The sequence below is a fragment of the Chenopodium album genome, chromosome 7 (assembly GCF_948465745.1).
Source record: "Chenopodium album chromosome 7, dcCheAlbu1.1, whole genome shotgun sequence".
In the NCBI taxonomy this organism is placed as follows: Eukaryota; Viridiplantae; Streptophyta; class Magnoliopsida; order Caryophyllales; family Amaranthaceae; genus Chenopodium; species Chenopodium album.
In genome coordinates this window covers 76,264,542-76,281,751 of record NC_137840.1, presented here as the reverse complement: position 1 = coordinate 76,281,751, position 17,210 = coordinate 76,264,542, and the positions used below count along the sequence as shown (strand labels likewise).

Genomic DNA, 17,210 nt, shown 5'->3' with positions numbered 1-17,210 from the left:
GGGTTGAATTTAGGTATAGTTAATAACAAGTCAGGTTGATTTTGGGTCGGGTTTGTAGCAGGTTGGGTTAAATTCGGGTCGGGTTAGGAACGGGTCGGGTTGAATTCAGGTCAGGTTAGTAACAAGTCGGGTTGAATTCGGGTTTTGACTGGTTAAAACGGGTTTGGGTCAATTTCGGTTCAAGTCGAGTTCGGTTCAGGTCAATAATTTACGGGTTACATTCAGGTCGGGTCATCTCCAAGTCAGTTCATGTTCGGGTTCGGGTCTTACATACTCGGGTCAACTTGGGTTTAGGGTTGGTTTCAGGTCAGGTCGAGTTTGGGTCAGCATTTTTTTCGGGTTTAGATGGGTCGATTAATAATCGGGTTTGAGTCGGTATTTCAGGTCGGGTCAACTTTTGACAGCTCTACTTAGGGATAGGGACTCGACTATGTTTTCTAAAGACAGATGAATACAGGTGCGATATGAATTTTTTTTTTAAATAGGGTAATCAGATCAAGACGTACACTTATATTTAGTTTGATATACAACTTTTCCATGTATCATTAATTATTTTCACCAAGACATTAAATAATCTCAAAAATGTAATATTATACTTCAAACTTCAAACTTCAAACTTCATACTTCATAGTACTTATTCAACTACTCAAATCCTAGTATAATTCGTAAATTGAATATCGTACTCCATGGTCTTCAAAGCACATTTTTGACCTATGTGATTTGATGCACCTCACACACAAAAGAGTCACAAACCCTTTCCATATCATTATGGGTAGAATAAATTGGGTCTTGTAAAGTTGTAAGCAAAATGAATACAAGTAGACAGTAAAATAGGTCCATTGGGCTTAAGAAATCCAATTCAATGCAACCCACACTAATTGGACCACAAACAATTGCCAATTGGTTAATCATTTTAGGTCATTGGACCTAAAGTCAAAAAAGTCGGCTATCAATACCACAAACCAAAATCAAACCAAGAAGAAAATAAGGAAAAAATATCAAGCCTTCTTTCCCTTTTTTTTTATCATTTTTATTTATGTGGGAAGGTGTAAATTAGAGAAAAAGATCATCAAAAATGCATGTTTCCAGGAATTAATCCACCCACTCATCATCAAATCAATTTAAGAGAGGAGAGAGAAACTCATAAATTCTCCAAATTAATCAATTCTATCAAATCAAATCAATTTCTTTTTTTAAACCTAATTCAATCCAATCAAATTCAATTCAATTCAATTGAAGTCCAATCAAATCAATTGAAATCAAATCAATTTCGAAGAAGTTTTGGAGGTTTTACAGAGTAAGCTTGTACAACAATGGCGAATTTGTATGTGAAAGCTTCGCCACCTGCGGATCTGAATAGGAACACAGAGTGGTTTACATATCCTGGAGTTTGGACAACATACATCTTGTTCCTCTTCTTTTCATGGCTTCTTGTTCTTTCTGTCTTTGGTTGTTCTCCTGGCATGGCTTGGACCGTCGTCAATCTCGCTCACTTTCTTGTACGCTCTTTCTCTCTCCTCTTTTTTGTTAGCTTTTCGCTACTTTTTTTTTGCTCAATTGTTGCAATCGATTGATTATTTGATTATGTCGTGGTTTAATTCGCCTCTTAGAATTCAGAAATTCATCAAATTTTGTTCAATTTGAGCTCTCATGAATGTTGTATGCGATTGAATTTTACTAATTTTAGTCTTTGTTCTATATTTATGTGATTTCTAGAGTTACAAGAGTTTTTAGGTTAGTTTCTATTTGCACTTGTTAAATGTCTTCTTGAACTTCATTGTCTGAGAGGTAAAGATTTAAGATTTTTCGGTGTGTGCTCAATACTGCAACTGAAAGAACAGGTTTTTCGGGGTGCGAAAAGCTTTTTTTGTATATGTATGGGTGAATTTTTAGTACGGAGTAATGGAGTTTATAGGGTATTCATTCTTGGGTGGAGAGGAACTCCTCTTTTGCTTACTTTACAGTGTTGATATGAAATGTTATTATTCAATTACAAATTAACCTGCACAAGATTTTAAAACCAAAGTGCACTCTTTATAGTCATGGTTGTCAACTTGTCACAACTCACAACAGTTTTTATGAAAGAAATTTGATACAACAACTGAAGCACACTCTGTCACAGCTGTTCTGTAAAAAATACTCGATCAAATAGCTGAAGCACTCTTTATGGTCACAAACTGTTATCATGGGAGAAAAACTCGTTTTTTTTTTTTTTTTTTGGTCAAAGAATCATGCTTTATCTTTTATCACTTAGCCCATCCTTATTTTCCAAATGGTAATTAGCTGGAAGGGGAAAGATTGAACACACACACACACGTATAGTTATTTTGGTTTTGAGCTTTTATCAAACTCGATAAGTAGTATCACTGCCATGCCTAGCTCTGTCAACTGATCTTTTTGTGCGATACATGAAAAGGTTTCCTATGGCTCAATTGTTATCAGAGATCTTTCTATGATAGGGTTGGGCCTTGGAGGTAAACATGCCAACCTGGTAGATTCTAATGAGTCCAATGGAGAGAAGGCTTTAGAATTGGTTAAGGAACTTGTTTCTGTAGTCCAATTTATGCTATTTGATCTCCAAGATCATTATATCTTTCTCTGCATATTGCACATTATGTAGTTGAATCTATTTTTGAGCCTTTGACTAATTCAATAATTTGAATTACACACCGTTGTTTTGTCTCCCTTTGCCACTTTGTCAGTTAAAATGTTAGATTCAAGTAGATAGTAAGGAGTCAAAAGTAGCATAGGAAATTATGAAATCAACATGTTTAATGCTCAATGTGGTTGGTTTTGAAGTCCTAACCTTCAATCGTTCCCCGTAAAAGCATGGTATTGGTAAGAAAATCATGGGCAAGAACCTCACTTTTGATTTTATCTTTAATTTTTAAAAGCAAATTCATATATCAACCACTCAACTTCAAATGCAATTATGACTTGCTAGTCCTGCTACTATCCAAATTTCTTTAGTCTGTTGGAAAACATGCTATGCTATTTCTTTCAATAATGATTGCCAATCAGGGTAGCTTTGTCAATTTTATTAGTGGGGCTGTGGGGGTGTGGATTGCTAGTAAGGGCATTGCTGTTGGTTAGGATTGTACTCAATATTTGAATGAAAGACATACTTTGGGAAGAAAAAAAAAATTATAGTTGTTGCTTATCATTTTCATATTCCCTATATCCTTAGAAATGACAGAAATTGTCTTGCTAACCTTGTTTTACATGTGTAAGACACATATCAAAACCTTAGCTGAATATGAATTAGTGTATTCTCCTTAAATATGATAGGTAAATATAGGAAACCTAATTTTTTATGTTGTGTACTTTTATTGAGTTGGACATGTCACTTGTAAAAGGTGAGTAAGAGTAACATGATTTGATATTGAAGCAAAGCATTGTGTTTATTTGGAACTGATTGAACTTTATTTTATTAAAAACTCTAATAATAGGAAGAATCCTATCATTTAGCTACACTTTAGTCTTAAATTCAAAAAGATGTAGAAGATCCGGTATGGGAATCACTAGGGTGTTGAGGGCATTGGGGGTTAGGTAGCTGTTTCCAGATCTTCTCAAATCTCAGAGTATTGGATTGGAAATGTTTGTACTTGATAAAATTTGGCATTGCGGCAATTGCTTACTCGAGTTGGTTAAGTGATCTTCTCACCCTATCCCCAAATTTTTGCTTTGAAAAGTGTAGCCGACCCCACCTATTGAATTAAGGCTTTGATTGATTGATTGAATAGTGGAAGAACTCTGAATGGTTGTATATGTATTTATACGAGTTTGATCAGCTTTAGAATTGTCTAATTTCTTCAGGGAATTTTTCTTGCAATTCTTTTATTGAAATTCTATTATTTTTCATTTTTCCTTACCTTTTCCTGGTGGTAGTGGGAGAGCTATGAACTATGAAAATAGAATTAGTTTAATAAATGAAATCTGTTTTGTTTCACATGTTTCTACTATGGATCTCTTTTCTGTCCAATTGATGTTCTTATTTTTCTGATCAGGTCACATATCATTTCTTTCACTGGAAAAAAGGTACCCCATTCTCTGATGATCAGGGAATATATAATCGTTTGACTTGGTGGGAACAAGTTGACAATGGGAAGCAGCTTACACGTAACAGGAAATTTTTGACCGTTGTGCCTGTTGTGCTGTAAGTAACTCCCAAAAAACTTAATATGTTGATTTTATTGTAATTGATGCATAGTTGTTTTGGTTAGTTTTATAATGAAATGCTAGTGCCCTGAATATTGTTGTTCTGGTCTGTAGTATAATAGTTATTCTTCTCTTGTGGAAGCAGCTGTAAACTGCTTTTTGTGAACAAATGAACTATAGGATACTTCATCATTAAAAGGGGTTTGGTAGACATAGAATTCCAATATTGCTTGAGTTGGTGAAAATGTAGAACACCTTTGGGTGGATTTAACTGACGCGAAATCTTTCAAATCATTTGAAACGGTGGGGAAGGGGCTCATCCACTTATTTTACCCTTTAGTAATAGTACTTTCGTGGCTTGAATTCTGTGTCAAAATTTGTACTCAACAGATTACGTGTATGGTATATTCATGTAATCGTCCAACATACGGACGAGTAGGGAATAGAATAGAAATAGGGGGTTTTTCTATGATATTAATTAATGACCATCGTAGACATTACAAACGTACTATTCAAATTAAAATGGCTACTAAGTTATGAGGTCAAGTTTACCTAAATCACCAGATTGGTACATGAAAAGGGGGGAGGAGGGGGGGGGGGGGGGGGGGGTGGGGGGATTCCTTGGTGTTAAGATAGTGGACAAATAGCAGTGTTGGTGTTTAGAGCTCGGATAGTTTTAGATTCCTCATGGTTGAATCACCAGATTGGTACAGGAAAATAGAAGGAGGGGAGGGAGATAGTGGACAAATAGCACTGTTGTGGGGAGTAGAGGTTGATGTTACTGTTGGGGTAGTATTTTAAGTCCTTCATTGCTGTATCATTTTAGATTTCCTTCAAATGTAGAAGAGGTTAATTTGATCAATATTTTCTTGTTACCCATACTTTCTTTAACATTTATATTATATTCAGTAGAAACCAATTTGAGATGTAAATAACAATGATAGAATTTGTTATTTCTCTATTACAAATGTGTTTAAATAGTTCCTTATATATCCAAAAACCCTTATTGGGTCAGTTAATAAAAGTGAAAGGAATTGGCCCGTATGTTCAACATGACTCCTATCTTTTTTTTCCTTGGGGTAAGACTCAAAGAGTTTATTTGCAATTATATGGAAAAGGCTGTGTTGCATTTGGTACACTTCAATCTAGCATAATTGATTGTTGTTAGAGGCATTAGGTAATGGTGATAGTAATATTAGTGAGTGAGGTGGCTACTAGAGCTCAGTAATTTTTGTCTCTCATTGTTGAAGTTTGTGTTCTTTATGTGGTATTGCATATCATGTAATGGTTTTTGTAAGCAGCTTTCTTTTGTGAAAGCTGTATGGATTCATTCAGTGAACCACTATGCTGTAAATAAACTACTGAATGTGGTTTGAGAGTCAAAGCATGAAGACATAGGAAGTGATGTTTTTGAGTATGATTCCATGATGAAGGAGGTGAATTCCCTTGTAACCACGAGGAATAGGCATAGTAGTCAATGCAATGTATCACATATCTCATGTTTTAATGCCCATCGAAATTATTTGCCATCCTTTTGTGAACCCTGTCTTTGCCACCTTGATTTTGGGATGATTTGAGGTCTTCTTTTTAGTCTTTCTTTAGATGATGTTTAACCTTTCAGCCAATTGCGACTTAAGGTCATGAGCTAGAGGCTTTGGTGTGGTCATTTTGGTGGTTTTCTATCTTTCTATTTCACCCTTCTTACTCTTCCCACCCATCCACCTAGTAATCTTATATCTTGATGGATAAAGTATATCTCTAATGCCTTAGGTGACTACTTATATACTACAGAAAAAGGTACTGTACAATTTGTACAAATTAAGAAGAAAATGGAAACACCAATTTGGCTAAGATCTGGATATGGAGAAATAAAGTCAAAAAAAGACCCAAACAAATCCTCCTGTCCAACTGTGTACAGAATTTCAAAGACCCAAACAAAAGGCTTAACCTAATAATCTGAAGCCCGAACCATGTTCACTGTGCCACACAGGCTGAGATGAGAAACACGTGGAACAATCCATTGTTTTAGCGAATATGATTATGGACTCTGGAAATGGTGAAGGAAGGTCAATTGGTCAAAACCTATTAATTAAAGGTGATCAACATCGGTCCGTCCCGCTAGCCCGGCCCAATCTATCTCGAAAGTAGGGCGGATTTAGGCAAGCCTAAAAACACATTTTTAGTTAAAAACTCAAACCCGGCCCGACTTTGCGGGTTTGCGCATGAGGTATGATGTTAAGGCCCAACCTGGTCCGAAGTTTTGGGTTAAGTTATAAGTTGCATCACTATAGCATCTGGAACCCTTCAGAGTTCAGACCAAGACATGGGTTTTTGAAACAATTTAAAGTAACTGCCCAAAAATTCTGGCAAATTACCTCAATAATTGAGATTTGAAAAAGAGGCCTTTGGAAGAAGCTAATGACTAACTTTGAATAATTGGAAGCTTCGTTGTGTTATTCTGACTTCATCTCTGTTTCTGGCTCTGTTTTACTTGTTCATATCCCTCAATCCTACTTTTCATTTTCTTTTACTATAAATAAAAAAAATTGGGTGTCCCCCCCCCCCCCCCCCTCTTGATAGAGATGATGTGCCTTTATTCCACATCTTTTCTTTGTAATGTGCTTCCTCAATCATGATATAGTTGTTGAAGAGGAGAGGAGAAAATTGCAAATTTTATTTTCATGGATTTTGTCGCTTGGATTATGGTGCGTGCTAATGTTTAAGATGGAGAGTGAAGATGTATTTTACAATCTCTGTTACTTTTGGGCTTGCCAAGTTGCCAAGGCAATATATTTGTATTAAAATGTGTCTATGCCACATTATTTGCAAGGTGATGAACTCAGCAAGCTGTTGCTTTATTTCTTCAACTTCCCATGGTAAAATTTACAGGTGGGGATTGGGGAATCAAACAAGGCCTTGTTTTAAAAGTGAAGATATTTCAACCTAGTTTGAGTAAATGGTTTTGACTATTCATTGCTCTAGGGATAGCCATCAAGCCCTAAGGGGTATCTAGATTCTAGGCAGCTCATAGGAGGTTGTAGGTCCATTATTATGAGATTGAAATATTTTGTCTTGGGCCATGTGCATCAAATCACCACCTATAACTTAGTACTTAAAGAGTAACAGTGACACTGTGACTACCCATCTACTGCGTAACACAAATTTTGCTGGATGCAACTTATGAGGTCCCAAATCAATTATAGTGGCCCTTTATGCACCCTTTGTTGAGATTTGACACCTTGGTAGAGTGATCATCATAACTCGGAGCTGCAGTTTTGAGGTGTGAGGGCACTCTTGGCCCAGGGATGTTGAAGGCTTTCTACCAAGCATGATCTTTATATTACTGCGCCCATCTTCTTTGTTGCCTGGATATTTGACATAAGTTCTCCCGTGTTTTAAATCTGGTGCAGCTTTTAATTTGTCTAACAGGCATCATAATTCTTCTAATTTCAAATTAGTATTTTTTCCCCTTGAAGTTGTCTGTATAATATAATTCGTGGTAAATTACCAGCAATTTTTTTTTTGTAGACTAGCAGGGGCTAGCAATGACTTGGAAGTATTTCGATTTCCTGAAACTGTCTTGCTTCTGCCATGTGCTGTTTTAGTTGGTGGGGGTACTGTGATAAGGAATTTTTAATAGTTTATGACCTGGTGCTTCTTACGGAGTTCAGAATATGATGTCTGAGTTCTGATGCTGTCTTTATTGTTTTTTCAGTATAGAATGTGACACCTAAATCTTGATGTACCTGATTGAAATATATAATCGCATACGTATGCAGCTTAAGAATTCTGTAAACAATTATGATCTTGTATTAAAATTAAACTTATTATTTGTCTGAAGTGTCTAGAATGATTCAAGGCCTTATAATGAAGTTATTGGTTATACAGTCTTCCTTTGTTTTCATGCCTTAGCAGCTAAGGCATTGTGAGGGTCTTTTTTCTTTCGCCTGTTCCTTTGGTTCTTGTAGATGTTGAAGTTCTTTTGCAATCTACTTAATATAAGCACCTTCATTTGACTAGAACAGAAATCCATACAGTTAGACATCTGTTGGTTATATACTGAAGAATATTTTGTTTACAGGTACCTGATAGCCTCACATACAACAGATTACCAGCACCCAATGCTTTTCTTCAACACCATTGCAATGATCATCTTGGTTGTAGCCAAATTCCCACATATGCACAAGGTCCGGATCTTTGGTATCAATGGTGAATAATAAGGGCATCTAAGGCAGTCAGCTCGTTTTAACACTCAAAGGTGACTTCTGATCCTTTCTCCAGCTGCCGGAAGGACACTACTGTATAGGAAAACCAGAAAGGAAAACGGTTATGGATGATGTAATGCTTTTGTATCGCCTAAACTTCTGCCTCTACTCTCCAAAGAGATGATGAACAAATAAGTAGATACTATCTTTTGTACAGAATTGTCGCATGTTCTTTTAGATTTTCTTTTTCTAATATGAGCATGATTTTGGTTTCTCATTGTTATATGCCATAAACCTTTTTATTTTGTAATGGAAGAGAAACTGTTTTACTAGTATATTCTACTATTGACTGAAACCAACGTATTATCTTCATAAATCTTGCTAAAATTTTATAATTTCATTCCATATTATCATTGTACTCATGTGAATCTATTCGTATTCCTGTTTCAAATTGTTAGTATAATCTAGCCAACACCTACGACGATATATAAAAAAGTTCAAAACTTTGTATCTAGACTCTCTCATCTAGAGATTGAGCCTCGCCGCAGATACATACATGTTCAGACTTCCAGAAAAGTTTTGTTTGGGTTGAACCGTTGAAGGAGAGCCATCAGAGAAGAATATGGATGCCCTGCTACAAGAGGTGATCATCCTCTTGAAATCTTTTCAGTAGCTTTAGATATAATTTTGTATGGTCAATATTGTCATTTAGATTCTACGAAGTATCTCTCTTTTCTATCATAGGTTGTGAATTTTGACAATGGAGGTCAAACAAGATCACTTCATGATTCTAATCAACCCTTTTTTTTACTTCAACTACAAATAGATACTCTGCATATATACTTTGTATTAGATATCAATTTTGATATGAAAACTTTGTACAATATGATAATTGAAATCAACCTTTTTATTTCAAAATTGTTACAATGTTACTCAAATTTATTGTGAACATCATTTAGTTATCGAGCATATGATCATATTGTTTAAAAATATAATTAAAAATTATTCATTATTATTGTGAAAAGGTTAAAGCGCTAATCTATTTATTTTCCTTATATAAATACTTCCGTTGTGAATTTTTTTTATTGTTGTTGGCCAATAATACTTCCAATTTTTACATATTTCTGGATATTCGTGGCTTAAAGATTTGCTTATACTAAAAGTAGAATTTCCCTCCAAACAATACTAAAAATAGAATATGGAACTATTCCCAAAAACCTACCCATCATCAAAATATGGATTACGTTGGAATTAGCTAGGACTTTGTCTGCCGCCCCTATACCACTAGTCCACTAAACTTTATACAATTAAAGTAAAATTAACCCCTAATTGTGAATTAGAGTAAGAGTAATCAACCAAAAGTTTGGGTCACGTGATCTATAATATTTCTTTCAGGTTGATGTTTAGCTAAAAACAACATAGATTTAGCTTTATTTTTTATGATAATGATTTATAACGACCCATCATATAATCTATGGTATAAAAATTCTATAATCTACTTCTATAAAAGTAGACCATACACCTTTATAAGCACAGTTCATTTGAAAGAAAATACAAACTTTTTGGTGATTAGAGTAGAGTATTAAGAGTTAGTTATGCTTTACTGTACTTGATTTTTGCTGTTCCTCTAGAGTGTGGACTAAAGTTGAAATTACACTACTTTTAACAAACTTTTTCCGGTTAAATACAAATTTTTGGATATCTCAATTGTCAGACAAGCTTTATTCCATATTATTATTATTATTATTATTATTATTATTATTATTATTATTATTATTATTAGTACTACTATTACTGTGAATAATACATTAACATTTGGCTTGCATCCCATTTCCTAAAATATGGGTTTATTTAGCAGAAATTTTTACGAGCGGTTTATGTTGTCTGACTTGTCTCATTGTTAGTTGCATGTTGAGAGTGAAATAGTACGAGTGGTTAAGCATTCCTTTCAATATCAGGGGATCCTAGGACTAAATCTCATCTCTGCCCTTGTAGCTCTCTAAACACAAAGTTATTGAGTTTGTTTGTACTTATTTCACCTTTTATCTTATAAGCTCATATCGTACATTAAGGATTTGTTCCCTTCAACTTATTTCAGATACTTATTACTTATTCCTTAATAAATTCAAATCAGATCAGAAAGATTCAGATCAGACCAGATCAGAACTTTTGATTATCATTTACTTATTGCTAAATATCGTAAATTGCGTATTAATTTTTTTTATAAAAATTACATATTTAAAATGTTCATAATGAGACGAATCTAACAAGATTCATTTTGATGATATTTTTCTTTATAGATAAGTATCAAAATACGGTCAAAGTTTAGTCAAATTGTTAAATCAGATCAAACCAGACCAAATCAGAAAAATTCATATTAGACCTTAAAAAATTCAGACCAGATCTATTTGTTTCAGGTGAAGAGAACAAGTCCTAACTTATTCTAAGAAATAAGTAGAAATAAGATGAATTAAACAAGGTTTTAAAATTGATCCTCGATTAATAAAGGGTGCAAATAGAGACCAGACTCATATTTTGGATACTGCTACAAGCCCTACTATTTCAACTGACTTACATGATCCACAAATTAATTAGCCTAGATTAACAACAATTTCATTATAATTTCCCCTTAATCCATGTTCCTAATTTGATCTTTCAATTTCATTTTTTATAAAATTGCAAAACTATACCTTCCTTTTTCTTGTTTCCTCTTCCAATTATAAATCCACCTAGTTGAAAAACAATATACTAGTATTGGGCCTTTCTCTTCAACTTATTTTCAGTTCAGTTTATTTCAATTTAAACAGTTCCGTTCTTAATTTCCTTCTTTCATAAAATATTTAGTTCAGTTCAGTGCAGTAAATCAGAACAGGCTCTTACTCTAGTTAAAAGAATGAAATTACCAAAAAAAAATAAAATTATGTGTGATATTCACTAAAACTCCTCGATGTATGTGAAGATCCTCACACATGACAATTGAAAAATAATTCACCATTTATAGAATCTTACTGATGAACTCAAGTAAGCATATTTAGCTAACTTAGGGTAACTAATAAATACGGCCACGAGTGAATATGAAATTGCATACCTAATTTAATTAAGCTGTCTTTTGGTTTTTGTTTTTTTGATTAATGTCAATTGATTATATAAGCATTCTTTCCAAATATGTTAATCTGACACGGCCAAATATATTATCACTGCCTAGTATTAGTCCATGATTTTAATTATGATGATCTGTATGAAGACCTTTTTGTCCACTAATTTAATTACGCAAAATCTGTCTGTTTAAATAGTCACCAATTTAAGCTGTAGTAAGATTGAGACATGAGTATTTAATTTTGCCTATTTCAAGTAATAAGCATTGGTCGATTTGTCATAGGATGCTCACTATTTCATAAAACAAACAGAGGGTGTACTGTATTGTACGTACGTACTTTGTAGTTTGTACAACCCTTGGTGAAGATAATATGTTATGCCTATATTAGCCAGAGTCGGATGCTTAGAAACCGGATGATCCAATTCTTAGTAAAACGAAATATTAGCCTTTTACTTTTAGTTGTTATATTGACGTGTTTCTGATACACATTTTAGTTGTAAACCTTACAACGTAACATAAATTTCTTGAAAACTACTGAGTATACGTAATTTCTTGTGAACTCTTCTATCCAACCGAACCTTCTTTACAATAATAATAACAGAATGATAAATACTGATGATTGATACAAACATGTAGTGACTCAGTGAGACATCTAGAATAATACTTTGTATATTGTGGTTTTATATTAATGTTACATAATTATAAAAATTATTTATCCATCACTGCTTGACATCTGTTTTCCAATATAATATCCAAAAAAAAAAAAATACAGTAAATTACTGGAGGAAAGTTAATCCTACTCTAATAACAGATTAAGACAACTAACAAAATCCCAATTAATTAAAACCATATACTATACATTACAGCGCAATATAAAAAGAATAATGTATGAAAGTAGGTCTAAACATGATCTGATATCCCCTTTGTAATAAAAAGGGGTAACTAATTAATAATTAATCAACAAATTAATAAGATTGAGCTGGAGAAATTCTCCGAATCAAAGGCCAACGGAGCATAAGAAAAGGTCGGTTTCTTAAGACTCTCTTTATAATTCCAGGGAACATACTTTTTCTTATCTTAAAGCATGAAAGAGAGAGGAAAAAAAGAATTTGTGTTAACCTTTTTTTTATGCTTATTTGATGTGAAGAGACAGTAACGTTGATCAACATGACTATAATTTATGCCCTTTTGGTGACATTTTACTATTTGTACTCATTTGTATTTAGGGTAAATCACTATTTGATGTCAAAACACGGTATACGTTATACGTTAATATGCTCTTTTCAAATCTATGTTATCTCTGGCGTGTTCTCGAGTTATCGATTTATTTCTAAATAATAATTACTGTCATCATTTATAAATTTTAAAATGAACTTTATTTTCTTCGGGATTTATAGAAGATATGAGTAATTTTATTATAAAAGTGCGACGAACAATATAACTAAATTCCATTAACATAAATATAACACAAAGGAAATATTTTGAAATTGGAGAAATTCTATCGAATATAATGTGTGTTAAGTTTTTTTTTTTTTTTAATTTGTATACACTGCAAATATATAGCAAGCAAACATTATTAATGACCCTGAAATGTAAAATAGCTTAGAATAATCATTTATGCATGTAACATAATTAGTATGAAAGAAAATAATTAAGCCCTAATTAACCTAGCATTAGAAAAATGGTAATAAAAAAAATATATAAAAAATGATAGAAAGGTGAGAAGAGAACAAAGAATAAAAACTTTCCCTATCTTCTGGTCAAAAAGCAGAAAACCCACCACAGGAGGCACACATCATATTTCCACAATCAAAGAATATTATACACAATTTGTTTGAAGGCGCTCCACTACCATCTTCAAATAACATGTTTAAAATAATCTGAAAATTACATTTCATCATTACTATGATCGATTAATTTAATCAATTTTAAGACTCAATAAGTCCAGCTAATTAACATATATTCACACTATTGAAAAATTAACATATAATAATACTTATAATCAAAGCCAATTGAGGAAGAAATAATTTTTTTTTTAAAAAAAAGGACAATTTATCATGGAATACATAATATATGATGTATAACAAGGTTCTATTGTATAAACTACACTTAATACCCTATAATTACATAATTTTTACCATTTGCATGCACTACAAAGTTAACTTTCACGTAATTTGAGATGATTAAATTCAATTAATCTCGTGTTATATAAATGGTGTACATTCATGTAGAAGAAATTTTTTATTTTTTATTTTTATTTTTGTGTAAAGACTAAAGAGAGATACAAAGAAAAATGGATGACATATATAGAATATGATTTCAAGTCTTATATACCATCATTCAACATTTTAACCAACCGAACTAGTTAACATCCACTACAGCGAGAAAATGAAGCTAAAGTAAATAAAAGTAGTTTAAAATGTATGATAGAGTAAAAGAGACTAGGTAGGAACATACGTCAAAACAAACCCCAACAAGGTCATAGGCCATCTATCTTACATCATAAAGTGAGAGGCCTACACATAAAGCCATCACACAAACAATCACAAACATTCTTTCTTGCAAAATTAAGTCCATTTGCAGACAAAATTAAAAGGAGCTGATTTTTATTTTTCTCTCTTAGGCTCTTAGCCTTTCTCTTCCCCTCTTTTCATCTCAAAAGACATCATCTCATCTCATCTATTTTTCTTGCCTTTTTCTTCACCTTTTTTCCTTTGGATTCATGGATGCTGCTCAATGGCCACAGGTATGTCTATATATCTATCATGCTCAACTATTATTATTATTATTATTATTATTATTATTATTATTATTATTACCTTTTAATTAAACTTAATAATCCATGTTTATCTTCTGATAAATAGTTTGGTTTTTCTTTAGGTTTTAAACTAAAGATCTACAAAATTAAAGTGGCTTTTTTCACAAAGAAAAACCCTTTTTGGTGAAATTTGGTTTTATGTGCATGAAACTTTTCTCTGAAAGATGTTTAATGGAGTCATTTCCATGTCTTTCTTCCCTTTTCCCCTCTCTTTTTCTTCCCTTTTTTTCTTTATTGTTTGTTCAACTTTCTTGTTTGTTCTTGAAACATGTAAAAGCTTTTCACTTTTCCTTTTCTCCTTAACCCTTTTTAGTTATGTGATATGAAAAACAAATACATAAAGTTTATGTTGTAGTAGTAGTGTTTAGAGAAAAGGTAATATTAGTAATTATTGTGTGTTTTCTTCTTTCTTTAGTGATCTACTTTTACATCAATTCAATCTCAAATTCAAAAAGACATAACATAAACTTTGTTTGTTGCAATCACTACTCTATGTAACACGCGCACACATACACAAACACACACTTTCTGATCCATCTACATGTTATAGCTTCATTAGATTGTTTAATTTAATTTGTTCTCATCAATTTTCTTATAAAAGTGTTGAGATGAAAATCACTTTATCTTTTTACTCACAACTTTTAATTTTATTTTATCTTTTCTTGGTTATTGTGGGGGTATGTAGCATCAGCAAGTAGCTGGTTTTTCAAGGGCAATGGAAGAAATAGCAATACCAAACAATAACAATAATCCTACAAACAATAATTCAAGGGCAACACAAGTTGTTGGAGATCAAAGAAAAGCAAGGCCTCAAAAAGATCAAAACATCAATTGTCCTAGGTGTAATTCTACCAACACCAAATTTTGCTACTACAACAACTACAGCCTTACTCAACCAAGGTACTTTTGCAAGACTTGTAGAAGGTATTGGACTCAAGGTGGCTCTCTACGAAACGTCCCCGTCGGTGGTGGCTCTAGGAAGAACAAGAGATCATCGTCGTCCTTGTCGTCGTCGACCTCAAACCCATCAATCAACCACCCCACTAAACTCATCCCTGATTTAAACCCACCAAGTTCTTTGTCACACCTAATCACTGCCTCACACCAAAACCCTAAATTCCTTGAAGGTCATGATCTTAACCTTGCTTTTCCTATGCAAGGTATTTTCAACCCTAGTAATAACAACAATAATGAAAATCATGAGCCAATTAATATCATGAACACTAATAACAACAATGCTAATAACACAAACAACAATAATCTTTCTTCTAGTACTACAACTAACACATGTAGTACAACCACCTCTACAACCCCAATTTCAGCCCTTGAGCTTCTAAGGACAGGGATTGCATCTAGGGGAAGCCTAAACCCATATGTTCCGATTCCGATGCCGATGCCGATGCCAATGCCGGATTCCAACACTCTATACCCCTCAGGGTTCCCAAACTTGCAAGAATTCAAGCCAAACATGGATGTGTTTTCGCCTCCGAATGATCATAACATGGTTGGATCAGGTGACAATAATAATAATGTGGGATCAAATAATAATAATAATGGTGGTGCTAATTCTGCTAGACTTTTGTTTCCATTTGCTGATATGAACAAGCTTGCTAGCTCAACACCAACAACAACAACAACTCATCATCATCATCAACAAGAAATTGAAGATCAAAACAACAAAGGAGGAAATGATCATCATCAACATCATCATAATAACAACAATAATAATCATCATGGTTATTGGAGTGGCATGTTAGGTGGTGGAACATGGTAATTATAAAGTAATTAGAAGAAAAGATCAAAGAATCATATTTTTTTTATCTTTTTTTTTTTTACTATATGGTTGCTCACTTGTTTAATTTGGTTTTTTTTTTTTTAACTAACATATATATATAATAGGGGTACATCTTAATTGTTGTATTTGATGATAATATTCATGTAATAGCTAGTCTTGGGAGTTTTCTTTTCTTTTTTCTTTTTAACTTAGGGTTTTGGGCATTTTTTTTTTTTTTGGTTTTTACATCAAGGGTTCTTAGTAGGTTAGAGATAGAAGAAGAGGTGAATGTATAACTGTATAAATTCTAGCTTTCATGGTTTATATTCATACCTTCTTCTATCTATAACATTAAGTAAATCCTTTTAATCGAACTTTTGTATCCTTTTTTTTTATTAATTAAGTGCTTGATGATGATTTATTTACTATAGAAATTGCAACTATGTATATATATTGTAATAACACTTTGTCAATTTCATTTCTTTGCTTAAATGATCCTATTCAATTCACCTATTACTCACATATAACCACATACATTCATGATATATCATCACATACTACTTATCCGGCAAAATCATACAAGAGACGGTCATAAGCGATCTTTTCTATTTCAAGATTTAACTTGTTACTTTCTTTAGGGTAACTTTAAACATCGTCTTATAATAAGTCAATCAATACATACAATACAACACCATCCCGCACCTAGCTTGCTAGGCCAGGTGTTAGTGTACTAATTAAGTATAGTTTTGGTTAAATACTTGTGATTACCAATGTGGGCATTATATTAATTATTCTTTCTCAATCTCTTAATTATTCCTGAATGTTGAAGGGTGTGAAATCTGACATCTTTATCCATTTTGGGGAAGAAGGTGAATGAGAGAATCTTCCAGCCTTGAAAACCACTTCCATGAAGCCAATAGGAAATTGAAGCATATCATATCATATAATATGACTACTCTATAGTATAGACTACTAGTTTTATTTAGGATAATTAAGCTACTATATATTATAGTATGATATTATATTAGTTAATTAAATTGTGTGACAATGATATTGTAGCTTATTGTTGCCCATTAATCTCAAATGAAATCTATGTCTTACTTACTGTATGTTACTAAATTAAAGATCATACAACTTGCTCAACTAAATAGGATATTA

General features: G+C 32.9%; 2 protein-coding genes across 3 annotated transcripts; both read left to right on the top strand.

Moving 5' to 3' along the window:
- The first annotated feature begins 974 nt into the window (after positions 1–974).
- LOC145638628 (uncharacterized) lies at positions 975–8,699 on the top strand. Its single transcript, XM_081689616.1, has 3 exons — positions 975–1,499; positions 4,008–4,156; positions 8,240–8,699. The coding sequence occupies exons 1-3, from the start codon at positions 1,314–1,316 to the stop codon at positions 8,373–8,375; spliced, it is 471 nt and encodes a 156-aa protein (XP_081545742.1). The 5' UTR covers positions 975–1,313; the 3' UTR covers positions 8,376–8,699.
- A 5,288-nt stretch (positions 8,700–13,987) lies between these two features.
- On the top strand, positions 13,988–16,831 carry LOC145638627 (dof zinc finger protein DOF3.7-like). 2 transcript variants are annotated; one of them, XM_081689615.1, is made up of 2 exons: positions 13,988–14,206; positions 14,970–16,831. In XM_081689615.1, exons 1-2 carry the CDS (start codon positions 14,183–14,185, stop codon positions 16,050–16,052), a joined length of 1,107 nt encoding a protein of 368 aa, XP_081545741.1. In that variant the 5' UTR covers positions 13,988–14,182; the 3' UTR covers positions 16,053–16,831. The 2 variants fall into 2 exon arrangements, with proteins under 2 accessions (XP_081545741.1, XP_081545740.1); XM_081689614.1 differs by having other exon boundaries at positions 14,964–16,831.
- The last annotated feature ends 379 nt before the right edge of the window (positions 16,832–17,210 follow it).